General features: G+C 34.1%; 1 protein-coding gene across 2 annotated transcripts in view; it reads right to left on the bottom strand.

The window, feature by feature from the left end:
• UBE2V2 (ubiquitin conjugating enzyme E2 V2) overlaps positions 1–17,480 on the bottom strand; it is a 54,465-nt gene extending 36,985 nt beyond the window's left edge. Inside the window, exon 1 of one of the 2 annotated variants that reach the window (XM_074278039.1) lies at positions 17,072–17,480. In XM_074278039.1, coding sequence (XP_074134140.1) covers positions 17,072–17,087 — 16 coding nt within the window. In that variant the 5' untranslated portion in view covers positions 17,088–17,480. The remainder of the gene's footprint in view (positions 1–17,071) is intronic. The other variant, XM_074278048.1, reaches the window with a different exon arrangement.
• Between the last annotated feature and the right edge of the window lie 1,114 nt (positions 17,481–18,594).

Here is an 18,594-nt window from a genome sequence, read left to right as displayed (position 1 = left end):
TTTAAAAATTCAAAAAATATTTAAAACTATTCTTATCTCATGGTATATGAGGTTTCTCAACCCAAGCAGGAACACTGAGTCGAATCAGATAAAGTGATAATAAAGATAAACTTAAAAGTTTTCAAAAATACAAAGCTATGAAATTTCTTAATTTCAAAAAACAAACTTAAGAAATACAAGATTTGGCTAGAAAATACAGAAAGATCTAGGAGTTTAACAGATTACAACTTCAATATAAATTAACAGTGTAATGCAGCAACAGCAGCAAAAAAAAAAAAATTAATTAATTAAAAAGAGCTGATGCAATCCTAGTTTGAATTAAAAGAATCAGAGTGTAGGAAGAAAAAAGCCAAAGTACTTCTCATCTCTGGTCAGACAATTGTATTCTCTCAATTCTAGGTGCTGTCTTTTATAAAAAAAAAAAAAATTTATAAATTACAGATTATCAAACGTAGGACAATCAGGACAGCTGTCAAGTTCATTCTGGGAATAGTTATTTCAAGTTGGGGAAATAAGATTTTAAAATTGATCATCTAGAAAAAAAAGACTCATGTTCTGGTTAGCTTAAGTTTTCTTAATTACAAACAACATATAGAAGTTATGAAGAGGCAAATTAAGGTTTGATCGAATGAAAAATTTCCTATTATAATATGGGTGTTATGGGATGCCTTAAAACTAAAAACTTAAAAATTCTTAGCCTTCCTGGTGTCCTAGATCTTGCTAGCAATGTGATGAAGCCTATAGTCTCCTCAGAATGTTTGCTGCCTAGATTAATAACTGAAGGGAATGCCACAAAGGTTAGTGAAAATAAACATACTTTTTTGCCATTCAAGTTCCCCTGAGGTTAAGAACCTCTTGTTTTAGGAAATAATAGGTTCTCAGTGAATTTCATCAAGAAAAAGGTCAATGACCTTGTGACAGGAAGACAATAAAAGGGATTCATGATCAGGTATAGGTTGGATTAAATATCCTGTGACTTATCTCCCAATGATGAGATTCTGTAAATCTATTTTTACAGCTAGGGACTGAATCATTCAAGACTTGCTGATGAGCCTGGAACATACTAGAAATCTAAATGTTTGCTGACTGCCTAAATTTTAAAGAAAGTCACTCTACTGGGAGTTATTTAAATATCTAGAGTCTTCAGTGTGCTGCTTAAGTAACACTCTCAATATTTAATAGCAGTAGCTTTTTTTAAACATAGGCACATATTCTTTCATTTTGGGATAATTTATTTTAAATTGAGAATTCAGATGAATTTTTTTTTAAAGAATATTTTTAAAAACCACACAAGCTTATTTTTTTTCCTCTTATAAATGGGAGGGGGGGAAAAAGAGACAGATGCATTACCAGTTTACAATTCTAGTATGCTAAACTTAACTGAAATTATGAAAATAAAACTCCTGGAGATGTTTAAAATACTTTTAAATACATGTCATTGAAGAAAAAATATTCCTGATATGCAAAATTGCCATTTTTTTAATTCAAAAAAAAAAAAAAAAATCAACAAATCAACATCTACTACAGTTCTAGTTGATAATGGCCCTTAATACAATGTAAGAAAAAGTCTTTAAATGGCTCTAATTAATGTAGTATAATATCAAGTTATTCACTTCTCAGATATTTAAGTGCCTATTTCAACAGCTTTTATAGTTTTCTGAATGTTACAAAATCTAACCTATACAAATAACCGAAATTAACTATTACTTTAAAATATATAGTATTATTAAGTGGTATTAAGATGAAAATGATTATTTTGTGGATAGAAAATTAAATATGTAAAATTAAATAGAAAATTAAAATGTACTTTTGCTGAAAAAAAAATTAAGTCTTCCTAACTACTTAAATCACTTAATAAAATGAATTAACTAGATTATAAGCCTATCTTAATTTACAGGACTAAGAAATGGATAATATTCATTTCTACAAATACAAAACAATAAGACATAAAAAGAGACTGATTTTACAATAAATTGTAACAGAGTGATTATTTAATACTTGATAATAATTATATGTAATTACAAAGACATCTTGACAGAATTGTCTTGGGAAAAAACTCAAACCACATGTAAAGTTGATTAAGGTTTAGATTTATGGAACCAAAATGAGATTAGAATTTCTGGTGGTTGGGGAGTTAAATAATAAGGTCTAGTGGCAGGTTCGAGGTTCAGGGAACCAAATGGAAAGGTTTGGTTTCCCTGCAACTCCTTGGGATTCAGTGCAAGAGTAGGGAGTTTTGGGGAACTCCCTTCTGGTGGTGCAGAGGTTCTCTATAAAGAAATTTACAGACCCAAAAACCTAGATTGATAAAAGTGGTTTATTATGGGGATTGGAAGTAAGGTTAGAAATCCTGACAGAGAGGCATAAAGTCTGTTTAGGGAAATAAATGAGGGTAAAAAGAGAGTGGCACTGGAAAAGAATATTCCAGTGGACAGAGGCTCCTTGGGATGTCAGTCAAGCATGGCATGGCTGGTATGTTTGAAACCTCTGCAAAGAAAGGGTTTTAATTTGGCTTTTTTATATTGAGTGTCTTAGTGGGGGCTGAGATAGCCCGGATCTCCTATTGGAATTCAAAGGCATGCTTTTTGACCAGGATTTGTAATTAAATCAAAGACTCTGGCATCCTGGAAAGACAGTATCTGGGGAAGATATGCCTCAGCCTGGAGGGGCTGAGAATCTGAAAGGAATCACAGGAATAGTTTCCCAATAGGAAATAGTTTCCTAAAGGGAATGTGAGTAGTAAATTCACATGAACCCAAAATGAAACTGCTTCTTAATTGCATACCAAAAGGTATAGACAAGGATTGCATAGCAAAAGGTAAATTAGGAGACAGCCTTTACACTAAAAGTAACTACTTGCACCACTGAATGACATTAACTAAAATAAACATGGCTGGGTCTCAAAAAACATCTATAAAGGATTACAAATGCTTAATTCCCCCCCTTCCTCCCCTGCCACCTCTCATCAAAAAAAAAAAAAAAAATCTTGATTGTCACAATGTGCCTGGCTCTACTCTCAACTCTTCTCTGGCCTTTCTCATTTCTTCCATTAAGCTATTTCCACAACCTGCCTATCTTAAAGATATTGAATTGAAAAGAACTGAAATGAAAAACTCTCAGTTTCCAGTTTGAAAAAACTAGTTGTCTTACTTTTTTTCCCCCACAAAACCATCCTCTGAATCAAAATTTTTTTTTATTTTAATGGGACAAGTTTATCAAAAAGTTGAGATATTCACAGGTTATCATAATTATATTATTTGAACTAACTGTAAAGCAAAATTTTGAGACCACTTTATTCAAATATACCTGAATTGGGAAGATTTTTTTTTTTCATTTAAACTATTTTTTCCAACATCGTCAATTTTTAATTCCCTCAACAGCAGTATCAAATAGGAAAGGGGAAGATGGGAGAGAAAACACCATTTATAAATGTATAAATTAAATTACAAAGATGAAGTAGGATTTGAAGAGTTGAGTGGACACCCTCAACCCATACCTTTGTGAACAAGGGAGGATCTACAGGTATTATACATTGCATAGGTTTGTCAGACTTTTTCAATCTGTCAGTCATGCTTATTTTTTTCCATTATTAAAAAAAAAAAAAAACCCTGCTACACATTATGGCTCTCTAGAAAGTGTTCAAGAGAAATAGTTGGGGTAGGTATGATGATGTAAATAACAGATGTCATCACTAAAAACATTTTTAAAAGAAAAATGGAAAAGGGTATAGACTTAGAAAACTACAAATTTAAAATGTCCATATTGTACTATATTTTTATTTATTTTGTTAAATATTTCTGATTTACATTTTAATCTGATTTGGCAAGTTCAAGCTGTGAAGCTGAACTACAATATTTTCATTTTTAAATAAGCAAGAATACTAATTGTTGATTGCATGGGTCAATTACATCATCTTACGATGTATTGTATATATTCCCACGTAGCCTTACACATTCGGCTTTTGCAAGCATCCTTAATACCAATTTAACTAAATATTTTTAAATAAACTGAAAAATGAATTTATATGAATGTAATTTACTTTTTCTGCTACCTCACATAAGAAAACCATCTGAAGAGAAGTTTATTAGTGAAATTTTATAATATAGAGAAACAGAAGCAACACACAAACATTACAAACGGGAGAAAAAGAATAAATTTTTCTGATTCTAATGATTTCCAATAATCTTATTGTAGTCTAATACCAAGTATATCATCATCATGGAGAAATCCCACAAAGGATGACAGAAGCTTACTTGTTTAAGACTAAATGCTCTAAACAAGACACTGGCAACTGCTTGTATTTAAATTTTTTTCATATCAAATATACAGTAAGAATTAGATTAAAGGCATAAGTAAATTATGTGAAATGTTCTACATAAAAGATCCCTATATGGTTATATCCCATAGGAACTAAAAATAACAGTAATAATAATCTCAAGAATGTTCTAGTGAAAAAAAACATTTTACAACAAAAACTTTTCATCAAATAGTTGAATATAATAAACAAATTTTGTCAAAAAAATTATATTTTCCAATAATTTCAATATTTCTTCTGGCAAAATTTAAGTACTATTTATTATAACTATTTAACTATTTGAACTCTGGCAGACTTTTTTTTAGCCCCTTTGGGACTTCTTTCCTCATCTATACAATAAAGTGCTAGCCTCCAAGATCTAAATTAATCTCCAAGTTCCCTTTCAGATCTAAACCCTATGATTACATGAAATAAATAAAAGATTTTAATCTACTAGGGTTGAATAAATTTATTAGGTTGACTTTTGAGTTCCAAATCAAGAGATTCCAAGAGAACCATTTTTCAATGGAAAGAGCATTGTCCCTGAAGTTAGAGAAATAATAAATATTGTTATTATTACTAATAATAACATCTATACAACTCTTAAATAATTTTTGCAAAATACTTAGAACTCATTTAAGCCTACAACAATGCTAGGTGCTGTTATGAACTTTTTACATATGAAACCAGGGCTCAAATTAGGTCAAATTAAGTTGTTCCCAATTCCTTCATAACAATCTTATAACTGAAGTATCAAAAGACAAGAACACCTGTGAATAGCGTCTGGTATGGTCTAATAGGTTTTTGCTTTTCTTTTGCTTTTCCTCAAAATCTATGACTTAACTGGTATAAGGAAACAGCAGTGTGGAAAAATCTCTCTCCTAATTTTAGCAGACCCACAACTCTACTATAACTTAACAGATTATCTTGAAACAGAGAATTCAAAGAATTTGTCCACAATGGTCACACAGCCAGGATGTGTGAATTCAAAACTTGAATCCAACTTCTCTCTTTAAGGGAAGCCTCCACCCACTATATCAATGGTATCAAATTTAAACAGGCATAAATCCATGCTCAATCAGAAAATCACAAACATTTTCTATGGATTTTTTTTTTTTTGCATTTATTTTGTTGGAGATGGAGCCAAGATAGAGGACAGTAGACAGGTCTTTGCCTGAGCTCCTCCTGGTTTCCCTCAAAATGCACACCAGATTAAGCCTTTGAACAGATTTTGGAGTGACTGAACCCACAAATATTTGGAATGTAACAAATTTCCAGCAGATTATCTTGGAAGTACTTCAAGAAAGGTCTGTCTCACTTGGGCAGGGGGTTATGTGACCCAATACAGGTGCAATGGAGGGAGGACCAGGGCAGAAAGGCTTCCCCATATCAGGGGAATCTAGTGGGAGGCTCTCAGCCAAAATACAGCAATATTAGCTACTCTATCTTGGTTCAGAAGACAGTGGATTATCAGATTTGCGGACACAACTACAAAGAACTACAAATGAGCCCCTGAACCCCAGTATAAAAGCATGACTTTGCCCCACCCACTCAGTATGGGAAGGAAGCACCAGCACCAGCACCAGCACAGCATGAAGCTGTTGTCACCTGTACAGGAAGCTCTGGTCAATCTCCCCTTTGCCCTAAGAACCGACCTCAACTTTTAAAAATAAGCAAAAAAGCAAAAGAAGCTCTGACAATAAATAACTATTATGGAGACAAAGTAGGACAGATCTCAAACTCTGAGGACACTAAGGGCAAAATGTCTCCAAATGAGAGTTGGTCTCCTATTCAAAAGGTTCTTAGAAGAATTCAAAAATGGTCTTAAGAGTTAGAAAAAAATGGGGAAAGGAAATGAGAGTTTTGGAAAAAGAAAACATAGAAATAGTCTGAAGAAAACTCCTTTTTAAAAAAATTGGTGAAATGGAAACAAACTTCCTGGGAAAAAAACAATTTTTTAAAAATAGGTTTGGTGAAACGGAAAAAGAAAATAACTCCTTAAAAAATAATTTGACGAAATGGAAAAAGAAAGCAATTCCTTGGAAAAACAATGAAAAAATAGAATATGAATACCTCATTGATAAAACATCTGACCTGGAAAATAGATTTAAGAGACAATCTATAAATTCTTGAACCACCTGAAAACCATTTTGAAAGAAATAGCCCAAACAACATCTTTCAAGAAATCAGCAAGAAAAACTGTCCTGATATCCTAGAACCAGAGGGCAAAAGCCATTGAAAGAATCCACTGATCACCTCCTTAGATCCCAAAATGAAAACTCCATAAATTCCAGAATTATCAGATCAAGGAGAAAATATTACAAAAGTAGGCAGAAACAATTCAAATATCAAGGAGCCATAAAATCAGGATTACCCAGGACCTAGCAGTTTGCATTTTAAAGAATCAAAGGGCCTGGAATATGATATTCCGGGGGCAAAGGAGCTGGAGTGCAGCCAAGAATCAACTACCCAGCAAAACTAAGCATTATTTTTCAGAAGAAAAAAATGGACAATTATTTTTGATGAAAAGACCAGAGCTGAACAGAAAATTTGATCTTCAAATACAGAACCCAAGAAAAGCAAAAGAAGAAAATAAGGGAAGAAAAAAAGTAATGTTTTTTAATTAAAATGTTTGCATCCCTATATAAGAAGATATGTCTAACACTTGAGAACTGTATCTTTGTTAGAGGTATACTTATCAGGTGTAGATAACGGAGGGTGATGATATAAAAAAAGAAACTAAAGATGAAAAAGGGATTGTAGTAGAAAAGAAAATGGGGTTGTTACATCACATGAAGAGGCAAAAAATTCATTTTGTTAAACGTTTCCCAAGAACATTTTTAATCTTGTTTGGCTCATCCTAAACTTCTGCACTATACCAATGCTGATTCTTAATATGTGTGTCAGGAATTTTATTGGCATCACATAAAAACACTTCAATTGCTAGAGTTAAAAATCTAAAGTACATTCAAAGTAATAAGAAACATTTCTATTGTTTGAAGAACATATTTGAGAGAGGAACAAAACCTTTTTTAGAAACTAGGATATCAACCATTCTGGAGAAGAATTTGGAACTATGTCCAAAAAATTATTAAACTGTGCATACTCTTTGATCCAGCAGTCTTTCTACTAGGCCTATATCCCAAAGAGACTTTAAAGAAGGGAAAGGGACCCACATGTGCAAAAATGTTTGTGGCAGTCCTTTTTGTAGTGACAAGAAACTGGAATCTGGGAGAATACCCATCAATTGGAGAATGGCTAAATAAGTTATGGTATATGAATGTTATGGAATATTATTGTTCTATAAGAAATGATCAGCAGAATGATTTCAGAGAGACTTGGAAAGACTTACATGAACTAAGGCTAAATAAAGTGAGCAGAACCAGGAAATCAAAGGTACACAGCAATAACAAGATTATATGATGATCAATTCTCTTCAACAGACACAATTTATACCAGTTCCAATGATCTTGTGATGAAGAGAGCCATTTACACGCAGAAAGGACTATGGGAACTGAGTATGATTCAGATTCACAACATAGCATTTTCACTCTTTTTGTTATTGTTTCCTTGCAGTTTATTTTCTCATTTTTTTCCTGTTTAATTTTTTTCTTATGTAGCAAAATAATTGCATAAGTATGCATGCATATAATGGATTTAACGTATATTTCTACCATGTTTAATATATCCTGGATTACTTGCCATCTAGGGAAAGAGGGAGAAGGGCAGAGAGAATTGGAGCATAAGGTTTTACAAGGATTAATGCTGAAAAATTATTCATGCATGTTTTGAAAATAAAAATCTTTAATAAAAAAAAATTTTTAAGGACCTGCAACTACAAAAAAATAAAATGAAATTTAAAAAATAATGTAGAATCAAACAAATAGAAAAGGAGATGCTACAGAAAATAATTCCTTAAAAATTAGAACTAGTGGGGCAGCTTAGGTGGGGCAGTGTGATAGAGAACATGAGCCCTGAAGACAGGATTGACTTCAAATCTGATCTTAGACACTTACCTGTGTGACCCTGGGCAAGTCACTTAACCCCAATTGTCTCAGGGGGGAAAATTAGAATTGGTAGAGTGGAATCTAACAACTCCATGTGACTTCAAGAAATAATAAAACAAGTCAAAAAATCATTAAAAAAAAAAAAAAAAACAGGATCTGAAGTTATAATTCTTACTTTCTAGATAGTATTTAGAATTATCACAAATGACAACTTTAAAAGTCCTCTTAATATTGCTGGTGTTAATGTTTTTATTGAGTCAAAAGAGAAGAAATACTGAAAACAAACTCCAATCAAAGATGAAAATTAAGATTACTTTAAATAAGACTGCCTTATGATTTCAAAGATGTGATGCTCCCTACAATGGAATCACACCCCATCCATAGGTGCTTGATTCTTTCCCAAGTCCTCAATTCAGGAATTCCCCATTATCTAATTGTACACTAGCAAAATAACCAGTAAATCATCCATAGATTGGCCAATCAACTAAGAAATTCTAAATTCTAGAGCATAGAGCTCTTCTTGCATTTCATGGATACCAATACAACACAAGCAGGCAATGTTTAATAATAAATCCTTATTCTCCATACTTCTCTGATCATACATTCTCTAATTACATCCTTGGCACTTCTCATGTGCAATTTTCAACAAGTAATGTTTCAGGCAACTCACATTTGATAATGTGATTATCATTCTGAAATTGAAGCAAATGATGTTGAATTTATAGCATTATTGGAGAAATGTTATGTAAAAGAGATTTGAGAAAGGGAAAGAGAGGAGGGAAGGAGGAAGAGAGGGAGAAAGGAAAGGAGGAAGGGAAGAAGTTAGCATCTCTAAAAGCAGTGCATAATTTCCCAAAGGCAAATCAGCCCATTCCCTTCCCCCCCATTATTCAGTGCTGAACCTAGTTTGTTAATCTGTAGTACATGTCCAAAATATAAATGCTGAAGCAATGTGGTACAGTAGATTGTTATTTGTTCTTCAGTCTCAAAGGGGATCATGAGTGATGTTTTGATATGCAAATGAATTGGATTTAAGTGAGGGAGGATTGTATAAAGTCACCTGTCTCTCTTTCCCCCTCCAGAGCTGCCTTGGTCCAGTAGCAAGATATAGATCAAGATGACTGAAGATGGCCCTGTATGAAATGGGAGACGTTGGCCTTTTTAAGCAAAGGTTTTCAACAGGCCTCAGTTTGAGGCCAAACTCATTCAGTGATTAAGGCTAAGTAGCAACTGAGGCAAAAAATTTCCTCTTTCACCTAGTCCAGCAAAGGAAAAAAAAAAAACTAAATAAGTAAATAAAACTGGGAAGGGAAGACTCTAGGGGTTTCTGGCCAAAGCAGAAATTATTGCTACATAGATTCAATGAGTCAAACAGGACCCACACAATGACCAAATGGGGCTTATAAGGCATAGGACTATCGGCAGTCAATGACATTCAGATTGGTTTGGGTTAAGGAATTGTCCTTAAGAAATATAGCCAGTAAATCCCAAAAATATTCTTGCTATTTTTTGAAGTTGACATTATTCATAATTTAACTAAGACTTTGTATACAAGTTTCTATTCAAAACTTGCATTTCCCCTGCGTGTCCATGCCTCTCCATTTGACAAAGAAATAAAGATGTGACTGAGTAAGATTTACTAAGCTCTTTTAACTTCTACATTGTGGCAAGTGATTTTTACACACTGACACTAATCTTTCTTCATACTGATGTTCTGACTGTACAAAGACAGCTGATTCAGAAATGACTACCACATGGGTAATACCAGTATTTTCCTGTCCAACTCTCCCATATGATAGCTTTTCAAATACTGGAAGAGTTATCAGGTAATTCCCTCTAAATCATTATTTTCATGGCTAAACATCTCCATTGACTTTAAGCAATCCTCAGAGGGCATGAATTCAGACCTTTACTATACTGCTTGCCCTCTTCTGGACAATCCTTATTTTCTTTCTAAAACATGGTTCACAGAATAGAAGACATACTTCAAATATAGTCTGACCAGAGCAAAGTACAACAGAATTATATTACTTAAATCCTTGAAGCTATTCCTTTCTTAAAATTGGGGGGAAAAAAAAAAAAGGAAAATGACAAATGCTGAAACTGCGGGAAAATGGGTATATGAACTCACTGTTGTTAAAGATCTATTCCAGGCATTCCAGCAAACAATTTGAAACTATGCTCAAAACGCATATACTCTTCCATACCGCAATACCAACACTAGGCCTACACCCCCCCAAAAAAAAATCACATAAAAAGGAAAAGAAACTGTACATACAAAAATATAGCTTTTTGAGGCAGCAAAGAACTGAATTGGGAAATGGGGAAATGACTGAAGAAATTATGGTAATTGAATATAAAAATACTGTGCAATATAAGAAATTATGAAGGGAATGTTTTCAGAGAAACCTAAGAACTTATATGAAATAATACAATAAAGTGAACAGAAAGAACTATTTTTACAATAACATTGTAAAGACAAGCAATTTCAAAAGGCTTAAGAACTGTGATCTTTTTCATGACCAAGTACAATTCCAGAGGATTCATGATGCTATGCATTTCCTGATAAGAGAGAGGTGATGAACATGGATTGTGATATAATTTTTTTGGACACTGACATTGCAGCAATGTTTCTTCTTGACATGCATATGTTACCTATGTTTTGCTTTTCTTTTTCAAGGGAATAGGGAAGCAAAAATAAATTTAACTAGGGGGAAAAAATATTGTCTTTATCTTAAAAACTATTATAGCCTCAGATAGCTTGGTTGTCTTATCACACTGTTGATTCAAATTGAGCCTGTTTTCCACTAAAATTCCTAGATCTACTTTTTCCAAACAAAATGCTATCAATGCTATCTAGCCATGCTCCCCAACTGTGTATTTGCAAAGTTTGTTTTTTGAACCCAAGTATAACCCTTTAAATTTGATCTTTATTCTGTTTGATCAAATACTTTCTGAACTCTATCATTTGCTGTGTTATCATTCCCAGATTTCTTACCACCAGTATTTGACAAGATATGAAATGTTTCTTATTGCTTTTCTATATATGATAAAATCAATTTCTCTGTGAGCTTTATTTCCCTCCATCCAGCTACAACTTTCTATCTCTGAGTCTCATTCACAACAAAAATACCAAAACTGTTAAAACATTCATTTTTCCAATATTCTATCTACTTGGTCACTGAATAAGGATCTCATCTTTAGAATATCATGGCTAAACTGATATTTATAAACAGAGAATTATGTAAGTCTCTGAATCTTTTACCCCCTTTTTCCCCATCACTGCCTCAATGAGTACAAATGGGGAACAGCACATGGATGAGGAGTATTTTGTGTTTTTCTTTGCTTCATGGATTCTTTGCTTAGGCAAAGAATTTGTCACCTAAGTGGCTATCCTATTAGCAATGACTCTCATTTATACTTAGTCTTTGGTCTCTTGCCAGGGCCATCCATACCTAAATTTTTAAAGGCTATGTCAGCAGAGTATAAGTTTTAGATAAGATAGATAAATGATAATTCAGCCTTCAAAAATTCAGATTTAACTCATGTGCTCCTGAAGTTCATGAAACAAGCTCAGGACTTGGTGAGGATTACTGGAAGCAAATAAGGCCAGTGAAAAATAATTTCACTTCATGAAAAAGAAACTCAATATCCAATTCATAATGGACATCTACTTGAAATGTGTGCCTGCATGGAAAACTCTATCAGTCACAAAGGTGGGTTACCAATAATTCCACCAGAAATTTATTATGATATGTAATTATTAAAATAAGTCACTAACCTTTGAGTAGTTTATAATTTTGTAGAAAGATGAGGAATGCAGATAAATATTTAGAATCACAGAAAATTGTAACTGAAAATTACTTTAGAGATCATCTACATCCAAACCATTCATTTTCAAAAACAGAAAATTAAGATTCAGAGAGTTAAAGTCATTTGCTAGGATCACACAGCTAAGTGTGGCAGAGGCATAACTCAAACAATGGTTCTTTATTTCCTCTGAGTATAAAAATCATACAAGGGCAAATGATCTTCAGAATCAAAGCCCCAGAGGAATAAAATGTTATAGCTTCATATAAAGCTTAGGTTAGTCAGTCCTAGACTTTCAAGAAATCCACTATCACTTTCTATTAGTGTTAGTCCATTATAGTGTTACCCAACAAGCACAAAGAAAGAAGGCATTGAGTTTTTCTTTATAATCTATGTAACTATGACAGACTTGGCAAACCCAGTGATTTTTCAAAGGGCTACTGAAAAAGCAACTAAGAAGCAAGTGAGCAAAAGTAAAATAAGAATCTGTTCATAAACCATCACCCCCATCCAGATTATAGGTTCAAGCAAAAGTTTAAAAAAAAAAAAGTTAAAACACGAAAGGTTATTTAAATATGAAGATTTCAAATATCACCCTGATCTTACTCCTAATATATATGACCTCTACAATCTCCTTTTGCATATCCCAAATTTCAAGGATCATATCCACTCACCTAATATAAGAATCAATAATTTACAATAATTGCTAACCAGAATTAGGACACATTAAATACAAGAAAACTTTACCATAATATGTGTGGATCTACAATACCAAATTCATATGCTGACATAGATCTAGAAAGGCCTTCCTTTAACAATTTAAGGTAAAAAAAAATCTATAGATACTTGAATGGCCAGATCTCAAATGAAATTAAATAGATATATATATATGGGTGGGTGTGCACACGACACGCGTGTGTGTGAGTATATATATAAAATAAGTATGCTAAAATTCTATTTCCTTTCATGTTCTCTTTACCTTTTATACACTGTACAGATTGTTTTAAAATAATGCAATCATACCAACTTTTCATGTTCATAATGCCATACTGGAAATAGAGGCCCATTAATTATGGCTTGTATAAAAATTGAGTGAGGCCAATAATCAGTCTTCTTTTTCAGTGTGTTCCTATGTATATTCTCTCCTTTAAAATATTTTCTTTTATTTCATGTGTGTTCCTATGTATATTCTCTCCTTTAAAATATTTTAGGTCATCATCATTATTATTATTAATTAATTATTAATAACCCTCTTTCCCTTGCCACAGTCTGTAAACCATGAGATTTGGAACTATATTAACCTTAGACAGGAAAAAGACTAGTTGAGGCCAAAATAACCTTAAATTAGGATCATTAGTTTAGAACTATGGACAAGCATGGAACAAGTTTTCCTTTTTTTTTTTTTTTTTTTTTTTTTTTTTTTTTTTTTTTGGTGGAGGCAATGAGCTATGGTCCTCCTGACTACAAGGCTGTTGCTCTATCATACCATCTAGCCAGCCCTTACTTAGTTTTTGAGTTCATTTGCAGAGAAAATGGATAAAGTCAAATTATCATTTGCATATTTGACTTCGATCCAATACTTAACAGTATCCCTCTCATCCACTTTTGAGGATAAAGTTTCCACATAGTAGACAAAAATTCAGAAAGCCTGAAAAGTTCCTCCACATCTAAAAAGGGAAAAAAATTCCATTATCTTTCTTGAGCTCCTTCATTCTTAAAAGCATTTTAATATCCTCTCCATTTTAGCATTCAAGTGCAATAAAACCCCACTGTAACACTGTAACTGAATATCAGATGAGAATAAAAGCATGCTACAATATGGATATACTTTTATATACATACATCCCAATGTACTTGAAGGGATATGATGATAATATAAGACACAATATGATGGTAACATAATAAGACACTTTATTGAGTTATTGACGTATTATTACAAATGTTATTTGTATCTTCGAACATTCTAGCTAATAATACTAAAATTATTAAGAAATTGTTGGGTGCTCCTAAAATAAGGCCACTTCCATTAGAAATATGAAATGAACATCCTTGAGGGAAAAAGACTTTTTTACCTTTTTGCTTCAGGTTTTTTAGCACAGTGGAGGCCCTTACTTTGCTTGCTAAATGACTGAAATATTGGATCAATCACATTCCTCCCCCCAAAAAATCATTAGAATGTTTTCTCTGAAGCAAATACCTGGGGTTTCTCCTAGAAAAACATGAAAACTATTTCACTTTTATGAAAAAATTTATTAGAAACATTTGTTGAATTTGCCTTCTAAAAACAAGAAAATGGAATTACAAAATTTAAGTTTCAAAGGTTGTATTCTGTATGTCAGATCTAAATGCCTTCATAAAAATAAAAATTATTATTTAACTACACATTTATAAAGTAAATCAACTTTATATTATATACAATTTTTTCCAATTTCTAATTTGTTTTAAAGTATAATTGATAGTTTATTTTAAGATTACAGCAATAAAGTGAATTTCCCAATTTTCCTCATGAAAAAAGTAACTTATGTTTACTTCTGCAGAGTGATTTAAAAAAAAAAAAGTTACTTCTATGTTCACCTCAGATTCAGCCCTGTCAATGCTCTAGTTCAGATTGTCTGAAAATTTACCCGTGCTAATTTTTAGTCAATCAATAAGCATTTATTACTGGCCTACTATGTGCCAAGAATTGGAGATAGAAAGAATTTGGGAAAAGATAGATCCTGCCCCAGAAAAACTCAAAAATTAACATGGGATACCAAAAGCAAATATATGTACAAACAAGTTGTATACAGGAGAGAAAAAAAATAATTAACAGAACAAAGTAGAAAAATTTAAAAAGGGATTGGAAAAAGCTTTCTGTAGAAGATAGGATTTTAGCTGCAATTTAAGGCAGGATTTAAGAGATAAGAAGGGAAAATTCAAAATATAATTCATGGTTTTTAATAATATTCATTACTTTCACAAAAAACTATTCCTAATTCACGTAAAGATTTTAAATCACTTCAAAATTCCAAACTCCGTAAATGTGGGAATACAGACTTTCAATCTACCAATAAGGACAAATTTGAAAGTTTTTTTTCTTCTTTTTATAAATAATACATTTGAAATAAAAGGTGGACAACATAAGCTTTAAAAACACTAAAAGAATAAAGATATATTAAAAACAATTAGTAATTATAAGATACCAGACTCAGGAGCCATGAAGATCTTTCAAATCAGACCTCAGGTACTTTCTAACTAAATGACTCTAAGATGAGTTTCAATTCTTCATGGGTAACATGGGCATGTTATTAATAGCACTAAATTCTTAGGGTCAAAAGAGATAACATGTAAATTACTTTGCAAAACTTAAGGTACTTAAATAAGTGCACTATATAGTCACTATAAGCTCCAAATAAATGCTATTAACTATAAGTTCATGATTTTTGCTATTTTAATAGGAAGATATTCTATTCTCTCACATATCAGCCTAAGAAAGGGCAATTGCCCTAATTAAGTAAAAAAGTGGAAACTCTAAAATCCAACTAAATATGTACTTTTGTTACCAATATCTATAAACTTTAAGACAGCCCCTCTCCTCAAATGTAGTTTTAAATTTTTTAAAGAGGTAAATTAACTTTACACTGAAAAAAATCTGATTCAATATAAAATAGTCAAAAACAGTAAAATAAATTACTGACTTTTTGTCATCTAATACTAGACTTGAATTGTTTAGAAGGCATGATATAGGCAACAATAAATCAGCTGTAACATTTGCATGCAAAATGAAGTGAAAATGAGATTTAAAAGATTATTCAAAGATTATTTCTAATGTGTCACTACTTCATATATTTAGAATGAAGAGATCTTGGAGGTCAACTAGTCTTTTTTACAGATTAGGAGGCCCACAGATGTTCAGCAGTTTGCACAGTATTCTTAAATAATTCCTTAAACTAAAATCTATCATATACTACTACATGTACTCAAATTAAACAATCATAACTATTTAAAATGAATGATAAGAGAAGAAAAATTCTGTTTAACAACAAGTTTTATATTCTTACATCTACAAAAGTCAGGAAATGGTTATTAGCCAAGTCTTGCTTACAAAGCAATTTTTAAAAATATTACACCAAATTAAAAAAAAAAAAATTCACCCCTTTGTTAATACTAGCAAGTGCAATAATTTCGATATCTGTAACTTTAAAGAAACCTGAAATGTACACAAGGCAGGCAGGAAGTTTAACAGGTCATCTAAGAAATAACTGGTTTTAGCCTTCTTAAAAACAAATCTATCTTGCTCAGCTAATATTTCACTGTGCTACAAAACAAAATAAATACAACACTTATATGCTTTTAAGTAAAATAGGTATATTCCTGTTTTGAAAAGTGTCAACCTCTATAAACCGTAGCATTCTTCCTTCTCCGCCTCTGCTAAATCCCAGGTGCCCACTTAATTTTATAGCTTTCATTTGACACAGGCACTAAACCCTTCCAACTAGGAGTCAGGCCCCCTATGGTTTCCATGCTCCCCTATTGCTCTCCCCTAAGTTCTGCCGTTAAAAGGGCGAAGAAGGACAAACAGCCGCCCCGTCCCCCCCTAGCTCCGTCCCCGATCGAGTGTGCGTGGGTCTGGAGGGCCCATTCCTCCCCCACCCCCAATCACCACCAGGGTCGAGCCTGCCGGGATCGCAAGCCCCGGAGCGGCGCAAGAGCGGCGGAGGCCCCGACTCTCCTCTGAGCGGTCCCGGTGGGCCAAGCGCCCTCAGTCCCCCAGCCCTCCTCAGCCCCCTTGCCCCGGCCCCGGGGATCAGCCACCGGCCGCCTTTCATGGCTCTGGGCCGACTGGGAAAACCCAAATCTTAAAAAAGAAGGAAAAGCTTCGCCCTCCCTCCCAAATCCACACCAGCAACAGAATGAGAGTTGGGAGAAGGAGTGGGGCCAAGGAGAAAAAAAGTGAAGAAAACCGGCACGGAAAACAGACCTGTGGAGACCGCCATCTTCTCCTGCAACCCCGGACTTCTGCCGCCCAGCACGCGCCACGCCGCGTCATGCGGCGTCACTTCCGGGCGCGCGCGCGCCGCTGTTAACGCTGCCGACCCCAACCTCCCTGCCCCCCCCACCGGGGTTTCCAACTGACTGGAAAGAGGCGGATCCGATAGCTTCCCTCCTCCCAGCCTCAGGCTCCCCTACTATTCCCTACAGTATTTACCCGTCGCCTTCCCGGCTGAGGGTGAGAAGACCTTTCCCGAGTTTTGGTCCTTATCTACCCGTATTTTGACTCTGTGACTTCGGCCACCATCCCACTTCCGACACCACCATCCCAGTCCCACCCCCAACCGCCGAGATTCGTGGATGTCCCCGGGCGGGGCGGGGGGCGTTAGTAGTTACTGAGCCCGAGGACGTCACCCCTTCCCCCAAGCCAAGCTTCGATGATGCACCGAAGCTTGGGAAATGGGGGGAGGGGAATATAAAGGAACCCTAGGGAACGTCGACCCCACCCCTATCTCCCCAAAGCGGAGCTTCTGGAATGTCTCGAGGGGGAGGGGAGAGGACATACAAAGGGATCTGAGGGAACGCCGACCCCATCCCCCACCCTAGTGGGGCTTTTGAGAGACTACACAGGAAGCAGGAAGGGAGAAAGGTTTGCGCCCCTTAACTTTTGCCTGAGAAAGTAATAAGGAAGAGCATCTTTCTAGCTAGATGTGTGGCGGTCAGGAGAGAGGAGGGAAAGTGTGACTAGCCACCTGTAGCACCACCACAAAGGCAAAGCTATGCTACTTTCTAAGAGTTAAGGTCACCATACACAGGCCGATTTACAAAATGATGTGTTGCTTTCTAATATTATTTAAACATTAGAGACACGAGCCTGACCCTTTAGTACTTCACAAAAAATCCTAAACTATCCTGTTGAGAATACTTGTAGCTACCCTTTATAATCTGAAAAATAAGACGCTAGATTATTCAGTGTAGCTATAACTTTTTAAAAAATGTTCCGACTATACTGCAGTATCTAATGCTTAAAAAAAAAAAAAAAATACGTTTCTACCTAAAGGTCAAAAATGTTTTTAAAAGTCCCTCTTTTCAATATGTTGCACTACAGATGTCCGATTTCCCACCCAAGTGCTTTATTATGATCTCTCTTCCAAAAGTCTCACTTAATTCTTACGTAGTCACTTACATACTATCACTTAAGTATTATAGTTTGTTCCTTACCCTATAGTAGAATATAAGCTCTGTGAGGGCAAAGATGGGCGTCTTAATCTAATAACTATTTTCCTCTAATATTTTTCACAATGCACAGTGCACAGATGTTTAAATGAAGAATGAATGATTGTTAGTAAAATTGTGTTGTTTTAGTATGTATTCTTCTGGTTCTGCTTTCTTCTCACTACATCTCGTCTTCCCATATTTTTTTAGTATTCTTCCTATTTGTTGCAATGATATTCTGTTATATTAATATATGCCACAATTTGTTCCACTATTTCTCAATTGTTGAATCATTAT

Source organism: Sminthopsis crassicaudata, chromosome 1 (genome assembly GCF_048593235.1).
Source record: "Sminthopsis crassicaudata isolate SCR6 chromosome 1, ASM4859323v1, whole genome shotgun sequence".
Lineage (NCBI taxonomy): Eukaryota > Metazoa > Chordata > Mammalia > Dasyuromorphia > Dasyuridae > Sminthopsis > Sminthopsis crassicaudata.
Note: the sequence above shows the minus strand (reverse complement) of the source record. Positions and strands in the feature narration are given on the sequence as shown.